The 12,196-nt window shown below is 48.2% G+C and overlaps 1 protein-coding gene across 14 annotated transcripts in view; it reads right to left on the bottom strand.

Annotated features, from left to right (window-relative positions):
* WHRN (whirlin) overlaps positions 1 to 11,996 on the bottom strand; it is a 107,887-nt gene extending 95,891 nt beyond the window's left edge. For 5 of the 14 annotated variants that reach the window (XM_028834915.2, XM_077968231.1, XM_077968233.1 and 2 more), the window contains exons 1-2: positions 8,379 to 8,742; positions 7,368 to 8,235 (exon numbers count right to left, since the gene is read on the bottom strand). In XM_028834915.2, the coding sequence (XP_028690748.2) occupies positions 7,368 to 7,985 (618 nt within the window). In that variant the 5' untranslated portion in view covers positions 7,986 to 8,235; positions 8,379 to 8,742. Of the gene's footprint in view, positions 1 to 7,367 lie in introns of all 14 variants that reach the window. The other 9 variants (XM_077968234.1, XM_077968236.1, XM_077968237.1 and 6 more) reach the window with 3 other exon arrangements.
* Positions 11,997 to 12,196: the final 200 nt, after the last annotated feature.

Here is a 12,196-nt window from a genome sequence, read left to right as displayed (position 1 = left end):
AGACAGTGTTTCCCAAACCTTAGCATGGTTAAGGCTTGGCTGGGCAGTTTGTTAATTCTTAAGCAAGCTAACATTGTAAATTACCACTTCTAAGGCTCTAACACCCGGGTATTTGGCAATACCCTTTTTAATATCATTTTACTCTGTTCTTCCCTGCAGCCGACAGCTTTAGAATCCAGGAAAGAGGACATTTGGGGGCTTGTTTATGGAAGGCTGATATATTTGCTTTGCATTCAGAGTTGAGAGGATGCTGATATTAGGAAACTCAGGTGGAGAGAAAAAAAATCATGACGAAACTGGCTGCTAACTGAAGCAAAGCCACAGCCAATTTAGCAAAAGGAATACAAATTCTCAAACGGGGAAGGAGGCAAAGGTGCTGCGACTGAAAAGGAAGAAAAAATAAATCCATTTATGCATGCTCAGAGAATAAAGCAGCTTTTAAGCATACGTGTGGTTACTGGAAACTTGGCCTTCACCCAAAATGCTGGGCTACTAGAAACCTGAACAGTTTTCTTTTTTGTTTTTTGTTTTTTTAAAAAAAGAAAGAAAGAAAGAAAGAAAGAAAGAAAGAAAGAAAGAAAGAAAGAAAGAAAGAGAGAGAGAAAGAAAGAAAGAAAGAAAAAGAAAGAAAGAAACCCAAAAGCCAGAAGATATACCTCACCCAAAATTGGTTCATTGATTGCTTCAGAATGCATAAATGATTCTATTTTGGAATCAAAGACACAATCAGGCTGCTGAAATAACCCACTTCTGGGAATGTGGTTTGAAAATTAAGAGCAAAGTGACAAATGAACTAGCTGAAAGGGTCCCGTAGAGTGGCTCTGGGCTTCAGGGGATGAGAAAAGTCGTTGAGTATCCAGGCACAGACCACATTTTTTTTAAAGGCCTTACACTCGAATAGCAGAGGGTTCCGAATGTTGCTACACCTAGTAGTCATTTGATCCCCACAGCCACCTGGGAAGGAGGCAGGTGGGAGGTAGTTATGCCCATTTCACAGCTCCGAAGACTGAGGTTCACAGATGTCACATGAACTGCCCATGGCCACACAGCCAGCTTGGGGGTAAAGCACACACTAGAGCCTGTGGCTTTTTTCAGTGTTTCTGTCTAGCACCCACAACGCTGGCATACACAGACTTCCTTCAGATCTCACTCTCAGGAGCTGGGGAATTCTGAACTCACTGGTGCTGGATTAGGAGCAAGATCATTCCATTCGTTCAGCAAATACTCATTTATTTATTAAAGCACCTACTGTGTGCCGGGAGCTGGGGAGGCGTGAATGAGCAAGGCAGATCAAATCTTGGTTATCCTGGAGCAAACTTGTAACGGGGGAGGCAGACCATAAACAGACATAAAGAAATGTCCTTTTAGTAGTGACAAATGGGCTGCAGGACACTAAAGCCAGGTAAAAGGATACAGGAGTGGGCAGGTGGGTGTACTACTTCAGAGAGGGTGACAGCGATGCAGAAGCATGAGAATGTCACAGCACTTTAAATGCTGGGTGACCTGTGGCCATGGATGGGTCTGTATCCCCCAAGGACAGAGGGCATGTCCTGTTCATCTCTGATGTCCAAGTATCAGCCACAGGCCTGTGTGTGGTAAGCACTGCTCAGAGAATGCATGGATGCACGTCTCTACCCGACGATGGAACAGGCTGAAATACACCACTCTCCCTTGATATGTAGGTCTCAGACAGCACCCCCCACCCCCCACCACCAACTTAGTAAAGTGAAGTCTCTGGTTGGTTCTTAAAAGGCCCTCAAATGTCAAGTACAAAACGTGACATCTGCCATGCTTTCTAATAAGGGGACTGGCTGGCACTGTCTTCCAGGAGGCTGACTACAAAACCCTTGGGCTGGGGTCCAGGCAGGGAGGCCACTTGCTCCTAAACCCAGTGGGGACCTTGAGCTCCCCAGTTCCATCTCCTTAAGCATGACCCTCCTCGCCTGCCTGCTCCCCTGGGGAAGGTGAAAGGGAACAGGAGGGATAAAGCACCCAGCACATAGTAGGTACTCGTTAATGTCAGTCTCCCCTGTTCCCAACAGGCTTCCAATAAAGTAAAGTTATAGTGCAAGTGCAATGCAAACTACATACTCTAGGTGACAATGATGTGTCAATGTAGGTTCATCAATTGTTGATAATGGGGGGGAGGTTAGCATGTATCCACTATGTGGGAAATTTCTGTATCTTCTGCTCAATTTTGCTGTGAACCTAAAACTGCTTTAATAAATAGTCTATTGGAAAATAAATAACCACAAGTGCACTGGCCCCATGACGCTGCTTGCTGCAGCTGACACCAGGAATGCACGGAAAAAGAATGGAGAGAGAGTGATTCCCATTCTCTGCACCCTTTCCGCTTGCCAGGCTTTAAAAGTAAAAGGCCAATGTCAGCAGCACAAAAATCTTAAAAATCACCCCTACCCTGGGGCACAATTAGAAGTCTGTGTGAGTTCAGAGTTAGTATCAGATTCTTCCTCAGGAGTTTAAAAAAGAAGAAGTCAGTTCTGAAAGATTTGTATTTCAGCCTCCAGATACCTCCGGCCATTTAATGTCATTCTTTCTAATCAAGATTCTCTCGTCCTGGCTGAGGATTAGTCTGGGGTCCCTGAAAAGGGTAAACCAAAGGCTTCCCTTCCAGGTCATAAAACAACCTTGCTAGAAATCACCAGTTGGAGCCTAATCCCTTATGAACGCCTGCTTCGGTGCAAAGCCCTTTGCAGGATGGAGGGGGGATTATGATTCTGAGAAGACTGTACATGTGCTTCAAGCTTGAGCAGACAGGCACATGAGCGAGGGGCTGCAGGCACTGACAGGTGCAGGCAGGCTGTGTACCGTGGGTGCGGCTGAAGGCAGGCAGAGTTGGGAAGCAGCAACATACACACAATCCAATCGGTCGGGGGGTTAAAGGATCACACTTATCTTTGCAGCTCCATCCAAATGATGAATCGATGGCAAGTAATAAACAATGCTGGGTTTGTCAGCAGAGGGGAACGACAGGAAAACAAGACACTAGTGCTGGTGTGGTTCTATATCTCTTTCATGTCCAGATTCAAGTCAGGAGGCAAGAATTTTCTATAAAAATACCGATTTTTTTTTAAGGGCATTCTCTTCCACCCTACAAAATGCTTCTTTGATTTAAAGAGTAAATAACCAGAGGAAAGAGGATTTTGTCCTATCTAGGCATCATAATTTTCTAAAACCTTGAGCCTCAGCTTGAGCCAACTAAATATACAAGACTAAATTAAAGAAATGGACCCACTCAATGTACTGCATCACACTCTGGATATGCAGCAGCCACAAATCTACTCAGTAATGGGCTTATTAATAAGTGAGCTTTTCCACATGTCATTGCTGGCAGGATTCATAGGACCCAAGAGTGAAAGCAGGGCCAGAGGAAAGTCTGTGCACGCCATGGTGCCATGGTTTCCAAACGACACAGGAACGAGACCAGGGGGAGAAGCTACATTTCAGACACAAAGTTGGAAGTGGTAATAATTTGTAATGGCTTCAGCTAACCATGCACAATGGGAAAAGGACAATTGTGTCATTTAGAACGTGCTGGACCAGATATAATGTCTTATATGAATATGGACAGATTCTTTCCAGGTTATTATGCAAAGGGAGAGAGGGTGCGATCGCTCTAATTAAATGAAAGTACCGGCAACAGTTTTTAACTTCTGGAATATTTCAATTCTAATATGCTCCTTGAATTCTAATATGCTCCTTGAATTTACCCATAGGGGTGCTGAGGCCATAAGGAAGCACCTACTGTGCAATTTTTATTGAGATGAAACACACACATATGTGTACATATCTCAGCAGTACCCGGATACCCTGTGTTCTGCTACCCACGTAACCAGGAGATTCAGAAGGCAAGTGAGCAAGTGAATTTGATTTTGAATGCTCCCAGGGCAGCGCTGTTTGTGCCAGAATCCTACTGTTTCCTCATTTGCTCCGGAATAGCACCAGGGTTGGTGTTCATGGGTCAAGAGACAGCAGTCCAGCTCTCGTCAGTACAGTGTATAACCCATCAATTTCCTGATTTAGTAGGATGCTACGCGAGAGTGCCAAGATCCTCATCTCCCAATCCTTAGCCAACTTTCCTTATTCTGCCTTAAATGAAAGCCATTTCAAAAGAACAAGAAAACATCAGATTAGACATTCTAAATGCCTTCTGTGTACCAAGCAAATCGCAGACTGTCTGAGCTGGAAGGGATCTTGGACAGCTCCCGGCCCATCCACCCTGGAATGCAGAGAGGGTCGGTGACTTGCCCAAGGTCACATAGGAAATATGCAGCAGGGCCTAAGGCAGCATCCCTGGTCTGTGGACTCTTTGGCCAATTTATCAAGCACATTTGGCTGAAAACCTTTGAAAGGGTCTACTTTTTAATTATTATTAGTTTGGCTCCTGTTCATTCAAGATATTATTTCAAAACTCAAACATTTCAACATAATTGCAAATAGTACATGACTTGCCTTATCTGGACCTGTCACTGCTGATTCCTCAAGTGGGTTTCAAGAGAGGGGTGGAAGCCCCAATGAATATAGTATCAAATCCTCACTGAACTGCTTCAGGTAACAATAGATGCTTGATTTATCAGAAAGAGAAGTGGAAAAAACTGCTTGACCCACTCTTTAAAAAGCTGCAATGCTCCTTTATTCATAAACTCTTAGGTAACTTGATTCCTAAAATTTAATTTAATTTAATTTTTATTACACACGCACACACTGAATCTCTCTGTCTGGGAAGCTCAGAGGATCTGCTCCCCCTCAAACCACCTTCCATTGCAGGAAAAAAATAAAGATTGTTAAGACTGAAAACACATCTTCTACTAAATGCAGTGTGGTATCCTAGAACAAAATAAGGACATAGGTAGAAAAATCGGTGAAATTTGAACGAAGTGTGAAGTCCAGTTAACAGTAATATACCTTTACCATAAATCCCTGACATGGTGACTCGCAGCACTGCAGTTTACAAAGAACGGCTCTCCATGGAGAAATGCTGGTTAAGGGCAGTCTGTGCCTAGTAGAAAAGCTGGGGCCTCTTCTGGCTCTCAGTTAACAGGCTTTTCGCTCTTAATTTTGTGGAAATGTGTCAACAGTTCTCCAGGTGTTCTTTTAAACTGTCCCTGAAAGTACACGAGGAGTGCCATGGCCTCAGGAACTAAGTTCCGCCTCCTCCGTTTTAAATTCCACCCACCAAAGAAAAGGCTGTCCTCTTTTTCCCCTGGGGTTAATGTAACACAAAGCAGCCATCACTTTGCCCGTTGCTTCTGAAGGGTCCAAAGGGGTCCATGCCAGGCAGGTTATGTATCCCGCCACGGCTAGAAGAGGGGTGACCCTGGGGCAAGAGCTCATTTTGCCAATGTAGCCACTTCTGTTGGGAAAATGATAGTAAAGAGACAGAGCCACTCAGCTCACACAGGCTCCTGCGCCACAGGCTCCCACACTTCAAGGACAGCTCTGCTCCTATCAACCTCTCCCTTGCTGGCAAGGGTTTATTCTCAGGCTTCAAAAACTATGACATGGAGAGTTTAGGTTTTACTCTGGAAGCAGCAAGAGTAAATAAACGAGCTAAAGGCTGGTGCTGCTCTGAGTCACAGTTTAACAGCACCATGGTGTTGAGGGAGGTTCAGAGAGAAGATCTGGAGCAGGATCAATGAAATGGTGGTGGGGGAGGGCGGGGGTGGCAGGCCGGGAGCACTGCAGGTAAACTGAAACTCACAGCCAAGCAGCTTGACCCTTATGGCATGGCTGAGTCTGGGGTGCAAATGGAAGGGACACTCTGCGTTTTCAATGCCCAAGGTAACTGACAGTCTTTCCAAAGCCTATCACCTTATCACCTTGTGACCGTTAAGTTACCCAAGTCTTTTTAAATTGCCACTAAAATTGAATCCACATTTATAAATGATCATTTACATCAAGTATCTTTAGTGCATAAATTTATCATCTGGGAACTCCAGACCTTTTAAGGTCAAGGCTAATGGACTACTTCTTTATAAATACATGGAATGCTAAACAAAGGGAAAAGATTGATAGAGGGGGAAGAGGAATTGTTGCATGGAAACTCACAAGGAGCTTTGCCCACTGCACCCTGGAACAGTATAAACCGATCGGCCTTTTTCCAGAAGCTGCAAAGAAGTTTCAGAAAGCCTCAAGGGCTTCCTTCAAAGGGGTTCATGGGCTGGGAAGCAAATGAAGGAAGCCAACATCAGGTGCACAGCCAGGGAGATGGCTCAAGACTCACCTGGACACAGGTCACTGAACGGCACTCAGGAGGAAGTAGCCATGGGCCTCTGCTGCCTAGGAGTTTCCCAGGAGCCAGCAGGCCCTCAGCTGGAGTTCAAAAGACCTGTGCTGGTGGGGAGCCGGGGGGGGGGGGGGGGGGGGGGGGGGGGGGGCGCGTGTTTTACAGAACAGTCCAACCCCCTGAGAAGCATTTCTCTGGAGAAGCAGAGCATGTGTCATTGTCCCTTTTCCCCCAAACTCTTCACTTCTTGTACACAAACGAGGTGGGGGAAGGGGAAAGGGGGAAAAATGCCTGCAAAGGATCCATGAATCCACCCTGGACCCAACACTATCCATCATACTCCAGCTGGTTTTCAGTAGCCCTGGGCTGTGAGATCAGTGAGCACACACACTCCTTTAAAAAGCATGATTAAATCCCTGGAAGCTTGTTGTCAAGAGGTTATATTTCTCAATTAACAGATGGCAGAGAGGACAAATACTCTCAGGGGCTGGGGAATTTATTTTTGACATTCAGGCAGGAGTCTCATTTCCAAAAAGGTTAGGGACCGCTTATTTGGTCCAGTGGCCCGATTTTCCAAGTGGAGAATAAGAGGTCCTGAGAGGGCAAATGACTTGCTTCAGGATACACAGCCTGTTCCAAAAACAGCGGCGTCAAGCCAGGGCACTGTGGATCACACAGACGGCCTCCTCGGGCCACTTAAGAGCTAACAAACTTTCTTTCAGGGAAAAAAACACCCACAGAATGGCAGCAGCAAAGGCCACCTAATGATGCCAAGCAGAGATTTTATCTCTTTTATTGCTCATAAGAATCCACAGCCCTTTTCACACATCGTAACCATACATTTGCTCAAGTATTTGACACTATCGCCTACACTAGCCTTTAAGCCTCACGAAGGCAAGGGTCATGTCTGTTTGTGCAAAACTACGTTCCCAATGCCTGACAGCTATTTGCTCTGTAAGCTATACATTCCTGTTTTAAAGTTTAAAAAAAAAAAAAAAAAAAAAAAAGGCCCAGAAAGGCCAAGTGATTCGCCTAAGGACACACAGCACGGAGTTACTGAAAAAGCTGTGCCACTCTGTCCATACTCTGCCCCAGACTCCTCTCCAAACCACAGCACTACCTTGACGGCCTCCGCGTGGGTCACCCGGGCCAGGGATTTGTCGTTGACTCGCAGAATCTGGTCCCCGACCCGCAGTCCTTCCTTCTCAGCTAGAGAGCCTGGTTCCACCAGAGACACGTAGATGCCCACGCCGTGCTCCGAGCCCCCACGGATGCTGAAGCCCAAGCCCTCGTGGGCCTTGGCACGCCGCAAACTCACCAGGCGCACCTCCCCGGGCCCCGCGCCGTCGGGGCCGCCCCAGGCGGGCTGCCTGTAGGGGGTGGTGGCGGGCAGGTAGAGGCCCTCGGCTGTGTATTGGTCGAAGAGCAGCTGGTCGGAGCGCGGGATGACCAGACGAAGCATGGGCAGCAGGCGCCGCTTGACCGGGCTGTCCAGCAGCACGCGCAGGGTGCGCACCAGGTCGAAGACGTTGCGGCGCGCGTGGTAAGCGTTCAGGCAATGCGTGAACTGCTCCCGCTCCGCCTCGCTCAGCAGCGCGGTCAGCGCCTGGTGCAGCTGGCGCACGTTGGCAGAGAGCAGTCGCAGCCCCGAGCCCCCGCCGCCGCCCGCCCCGGCCGCCGACCCCAGCGAGCCGGTGGAGGACGAGCTCACCGACAGGCCGTCCAGCGGCGCGTTCATCTCCACGCCAAAGCCCGGCCGGGCTCTGGGCGCGCGGGGTGTGGGGGGTGCCGCTGTCCTCGCGGGTACTGGCGCGACAGCTGGATCTCCGGGAGCACGGAGACGACGGCTGGAGCCTGGGTTTGTGGAGCACAGGTACAGTGGCTGGATCCCAGGAAGTCGCGGAGACCGCTGCTAGAGTCCCGGAGGCGCGAAGACGGCGGGGGTCGCGAACCTGGAATCCAGGGGACGCGGAGACGTCGGCGAGTTCCTGAAAGACACAAGAGTTGGCTGCTGGAGCCCAGAGGTGGCGGAGACTGCGGCTGGAGTCCGGGGGGCGCGGAGTGAGCAGCTACATTCCGGAGGGCACGGAGACGACGGGTGGCCGGAGACCGGAGGCGCCGCAAAGCTGACCTGACCGCCCCGTCACACCATGCCCGGGGCTCCCCCAGCCGGGCTGCCCGTTCCTCTAGGGCTGGGGGACCCCAAAGTCAGAAGTTGGGACGGAGGGCGCTCTAGTCCCAGAGCAGTCCGGGGAGTCGCAGTCGGTGAAGCCGCGCGGGCGTCCGGCAAGGGGTGCGGGGCATGCCCGGGGCAGCCCCGGGATGCAGCCGCCCGGGGAGCCTCCGCGCCCCTGCGCCGCGCGGCCGCGAGCCTGGACTTTGCGAACTGTTGAGCCGCCCGGGCCGAGTCTTCCAGCGAGTTCCGACGCCGTCGCGTTGCCAGCCCGGCCCGGGCCCCGCCCCCTCGCCCCTCCTCCTGCCCGCCCCCTCCCCCCGGGCTCCTCAGGAAATGACGTCCCGCCCGGTGCGCCTGGCCGTTGCCTGGAGACGGGGTGAAACAGTCCAGCCCCAGGGAAGAAAGGGGTGAACGCGGGGGTAGGGATGGAAGGAGCTCCCGCGTCCCCTACCCCACCTGCAGAGCCGGGAGCGGGGCTCAGAAACAGCGCTTTTCGGCGTTCGCAGCGAGTGCCGGCCCCAGGATCGCTTTGGAGCGATTAGCCAGCTAGCTAATTCACAATTCGGGGGTGAAATCGTCAAGTTTTTTGTTTGTTTGATTTTTGCTTCCAAAATACTGGGCACTTCAGTCTCAGTTTTCTTCCTTACAGTGTGTGGCGCTCCCCTCCTGAACGCGCCCTGACATGACAAGTTCAAGGGTTTACGTGGACGGTCGTTGGCCACCTACTGTGTGCAAGAGACGAATACAAGCAGAGACTGCTGTCTGCCGGAGCCAACTCCGTGGCAGGGATGGATCAGACTGGACCCCTTCCCAGTCTCCATTGCGAGGGAAAAGCCACTTTCAGAAATATTATATAAAATGTACACCCCACGCTCGCACACACACATACTAATGAGCGCATATAAAACTGGTGAAATCTGAGTAAGGTGGGTGGATTGTATCAATGTCAATGTCCTGGTTGCCATCGTGTCAGCATGGGGGGAAACTGGGTGAAGGGCCCATGGGCTGTGTGTGTATTATTTCTTACAACTGCATTTGGATCTACAATCTCAAAATAGAAATTAAAAATATACATATTTGAAGTGGCTTGAAGAAAAACTCTTCTATGCTCTCCCATCCCTAGGCAAAATGGGAAGATACACTCAGGTGTGCCCTGGAGTCTATCATCACCCACCCAATCCCCCAAATAAGATCTAAGTAAAAGCCCTGTGCTTTTATTCTAAGGGGGAGCTTCATAGTGCTACACACACACACACACACACACACACACACACCCCTACCTCACACACATCCCTTCCAACCTGAGCTGCCTCTCCTAAGCTACTCTCCTATGTATTTTTCCTAAATCTCTTCCAGGATTTCCATTGCAGAGCCAGCTGACTTCTATCCAGTGTAGGGCAAGATGGAGGATTACCTGGAGGATTTGGTTTGTGGTGGACCCAGAAGGATAGATCATTCATTTATTCATTCGTTTATTTATTTATTTATTTGGTTGCTCTTCATTCCACGTTTTTGAATCATCTGCTCTGTGCTGGGTCATGTGCTAGGTGCTGGAGACCCAGGGGAGAAAGATAAAATAAATAGAGTTAAAAACCAGTGTGATAAGTGTTGTGATGGCCGAGGGAGCCAGGTTTAGGAGAAGAGAATATGGTAAGGACTTTACTGCAGAAGCGACACCTGAATGAAGAACCTGTAAGGAGAATGCACTTTCTCCTCTAGACAATGGGGAAGAGTGGAAGGGTTTTCAACACCAATGACTTAATGCATTGAGGCTAGGAATGGAAGCTGTATTTTCCCTGAAGATTTTCAATTCTTTACTTCCCTAAAGTAGACCTAGGTTAAATTAATGCCCAATAAACATATTTAACAGCATGTCTGAGGAAGATTTTTTTAAAATAGCCAATTAGGCTATCTTTGGACATCTGTCTTACAGCTGTAAGTTTAGTAGTTAATAGTGTGTATCCTCATTCCTCCTTTGTAACTGACGTTGAAGCCTTTCATGCAACTAGACCAAGGTGTTTAAGAAAAAAAATCAATCTTCTCCACCCCAGAAATGTATCAATGACTTACCTCAAAATGTCACCAAGCAAGGCTTAATTGTATGCAGTTCAGGTTTCCTGCTAATGTATCTCATGCTCAGCTTTCACTTAGTTTGTGTTTTAATTACAATTACTGTGATTGGCTTGATAAATGCATCCCAGGAGCTAAGCTCCCCAGTCCCAACATTTTATTTCTGTGCAAAGGATGTTTTCGAGGAGGTGTTTTGCTTTAGGCAGCAGAAACCAGGCTGCATGCAGTTGTAGTAGAAAAAGAAACACTTTTTCTGCAAACGTCAGAGACCATCTGAGATGCTGTGCTATTGTTTAATTTCATAGAGGATGATTTGGGAGGGCAGATGATAGAAAAAGAAATCGTTGGAGCTTCTTCCATCCATCTTGCATAACCACCTTCGAATCAGTTTGCACTGTGTCCCCTCAGGCAAGAGGCAGTGTATGACTGTGCTCAAACCTCCAGAATCCTATTTCATGTACGAAGATGTTTGTCATTCAGAAATGAGCTCCTTGAAATGCTTCGGCTTCTGAGGGCTGCACTGCAAGACCTGGGAGAAAAACCTGAGTACACAACTTGGCCTTGGTTGCATACTGCCCTCTTCAGAGGGAAAATATTATTCTCCCAGGCATGCAGCAGGCTTCCGTTTGCTTTCTTCACCAAAGCCACTTTTAATTGTTCATTAATGCTCCCCACTCTGGCCAGTGAATGCCCTTCCCTTAGGAATGTTCCTGGAAACTTGAACACACTGGAGCAGTTGAAAAGACAGAAGGAAGAAGAGTAAATTGTGTTGGGCATTTTTCTTTTTTCTTTTTTTTTTTTCTAGGCGGCCTCATTCTGTCACCCAGGCTGGAGTGCAGGGCATGATCATGGTTCACTGTAGCCTCCACCACCAGGCACAGGATCCTCCCACCTCAGCCTCCTGGTTAGCTGGCACTGCCATGCCTGGCTAATTTTTTGCATTTTTCATTGAGACAGGATTTCACCATGTTGCCCAGCTGGTCTTGAACTCCTGGGGTTAAGCAATCCATCTGCCTCGGCCTCCCAGAGTACTAGAATTACAGATGTGAGTCACCACGGCAGGCCTGTGGTTTAGTTCCTATGTGTTGGTTTTAACCAAGAAGTTGAGCTGCACTCTGGATACCAGGCAGAAAACCATTATTCCAGTCTCAGAGCTTCCCTTTAACTAGTTGTGTGACCCCCCAGCAAGTGGCTTCACCTTTCATCTGTAAAATAAGGCTCCCAAACATCCTGCCTCCCCAGAAGACAACTGCAACCTGTATGTTTCATGCTCTGTGCAGCAAATGAAAACATGTTGCAACTCATAGAGTAACACTGAGTTGTTAGTTATTTTCCCTCTTTGTTACGGCAATCTTAAAATGCCTTTTGCTATTAAATATTTCGTAGTCATTGGAAGTGTGTTTCCTTTTATCCGCTGGAATGTACCTTTAAAAGCAATGGAGATGAATTTGAGATGCCTTTGCTATGGGACATACAGAAAAATAAAGCTAATGTTTATTGAGTGTCAAACTGTTTTAAACACTTGTATTTTAACTCATGCTATCCTCCCACTACTCTGTAAGGGAGATACCATCATCGTCACCACCATCATCATGATGCTCCTGGTGAAACAGACAGGACATTGAGACATAGGGAAGTAACCATACCCAAGTTTACAAAAGTAGTGAATGGAAGCGTTGGGATTTGAACCCAAACAGTCTGGC

Source organism: Macaca mulatta, chromosome 15 (assembly GCF_049350105.2).
Source record: "Macaca mulatta isolate MMU2019108-1 chromosome 15, T2T-MMU8v2.0, whole genome shotgun sequence".
In the NCBI taxonomy this organism is placed as follows: Eukaryota; Metazoa; Chordata; class Mammalia; order Primates; family Cercopithecidae; genus Macaca; species Macaca mulatta.
The sequence above is the reverse complement of the archived record's forward strand: the minus strand, read 5'-3'. Positions and strand labels throughout refer to the sequence as shown.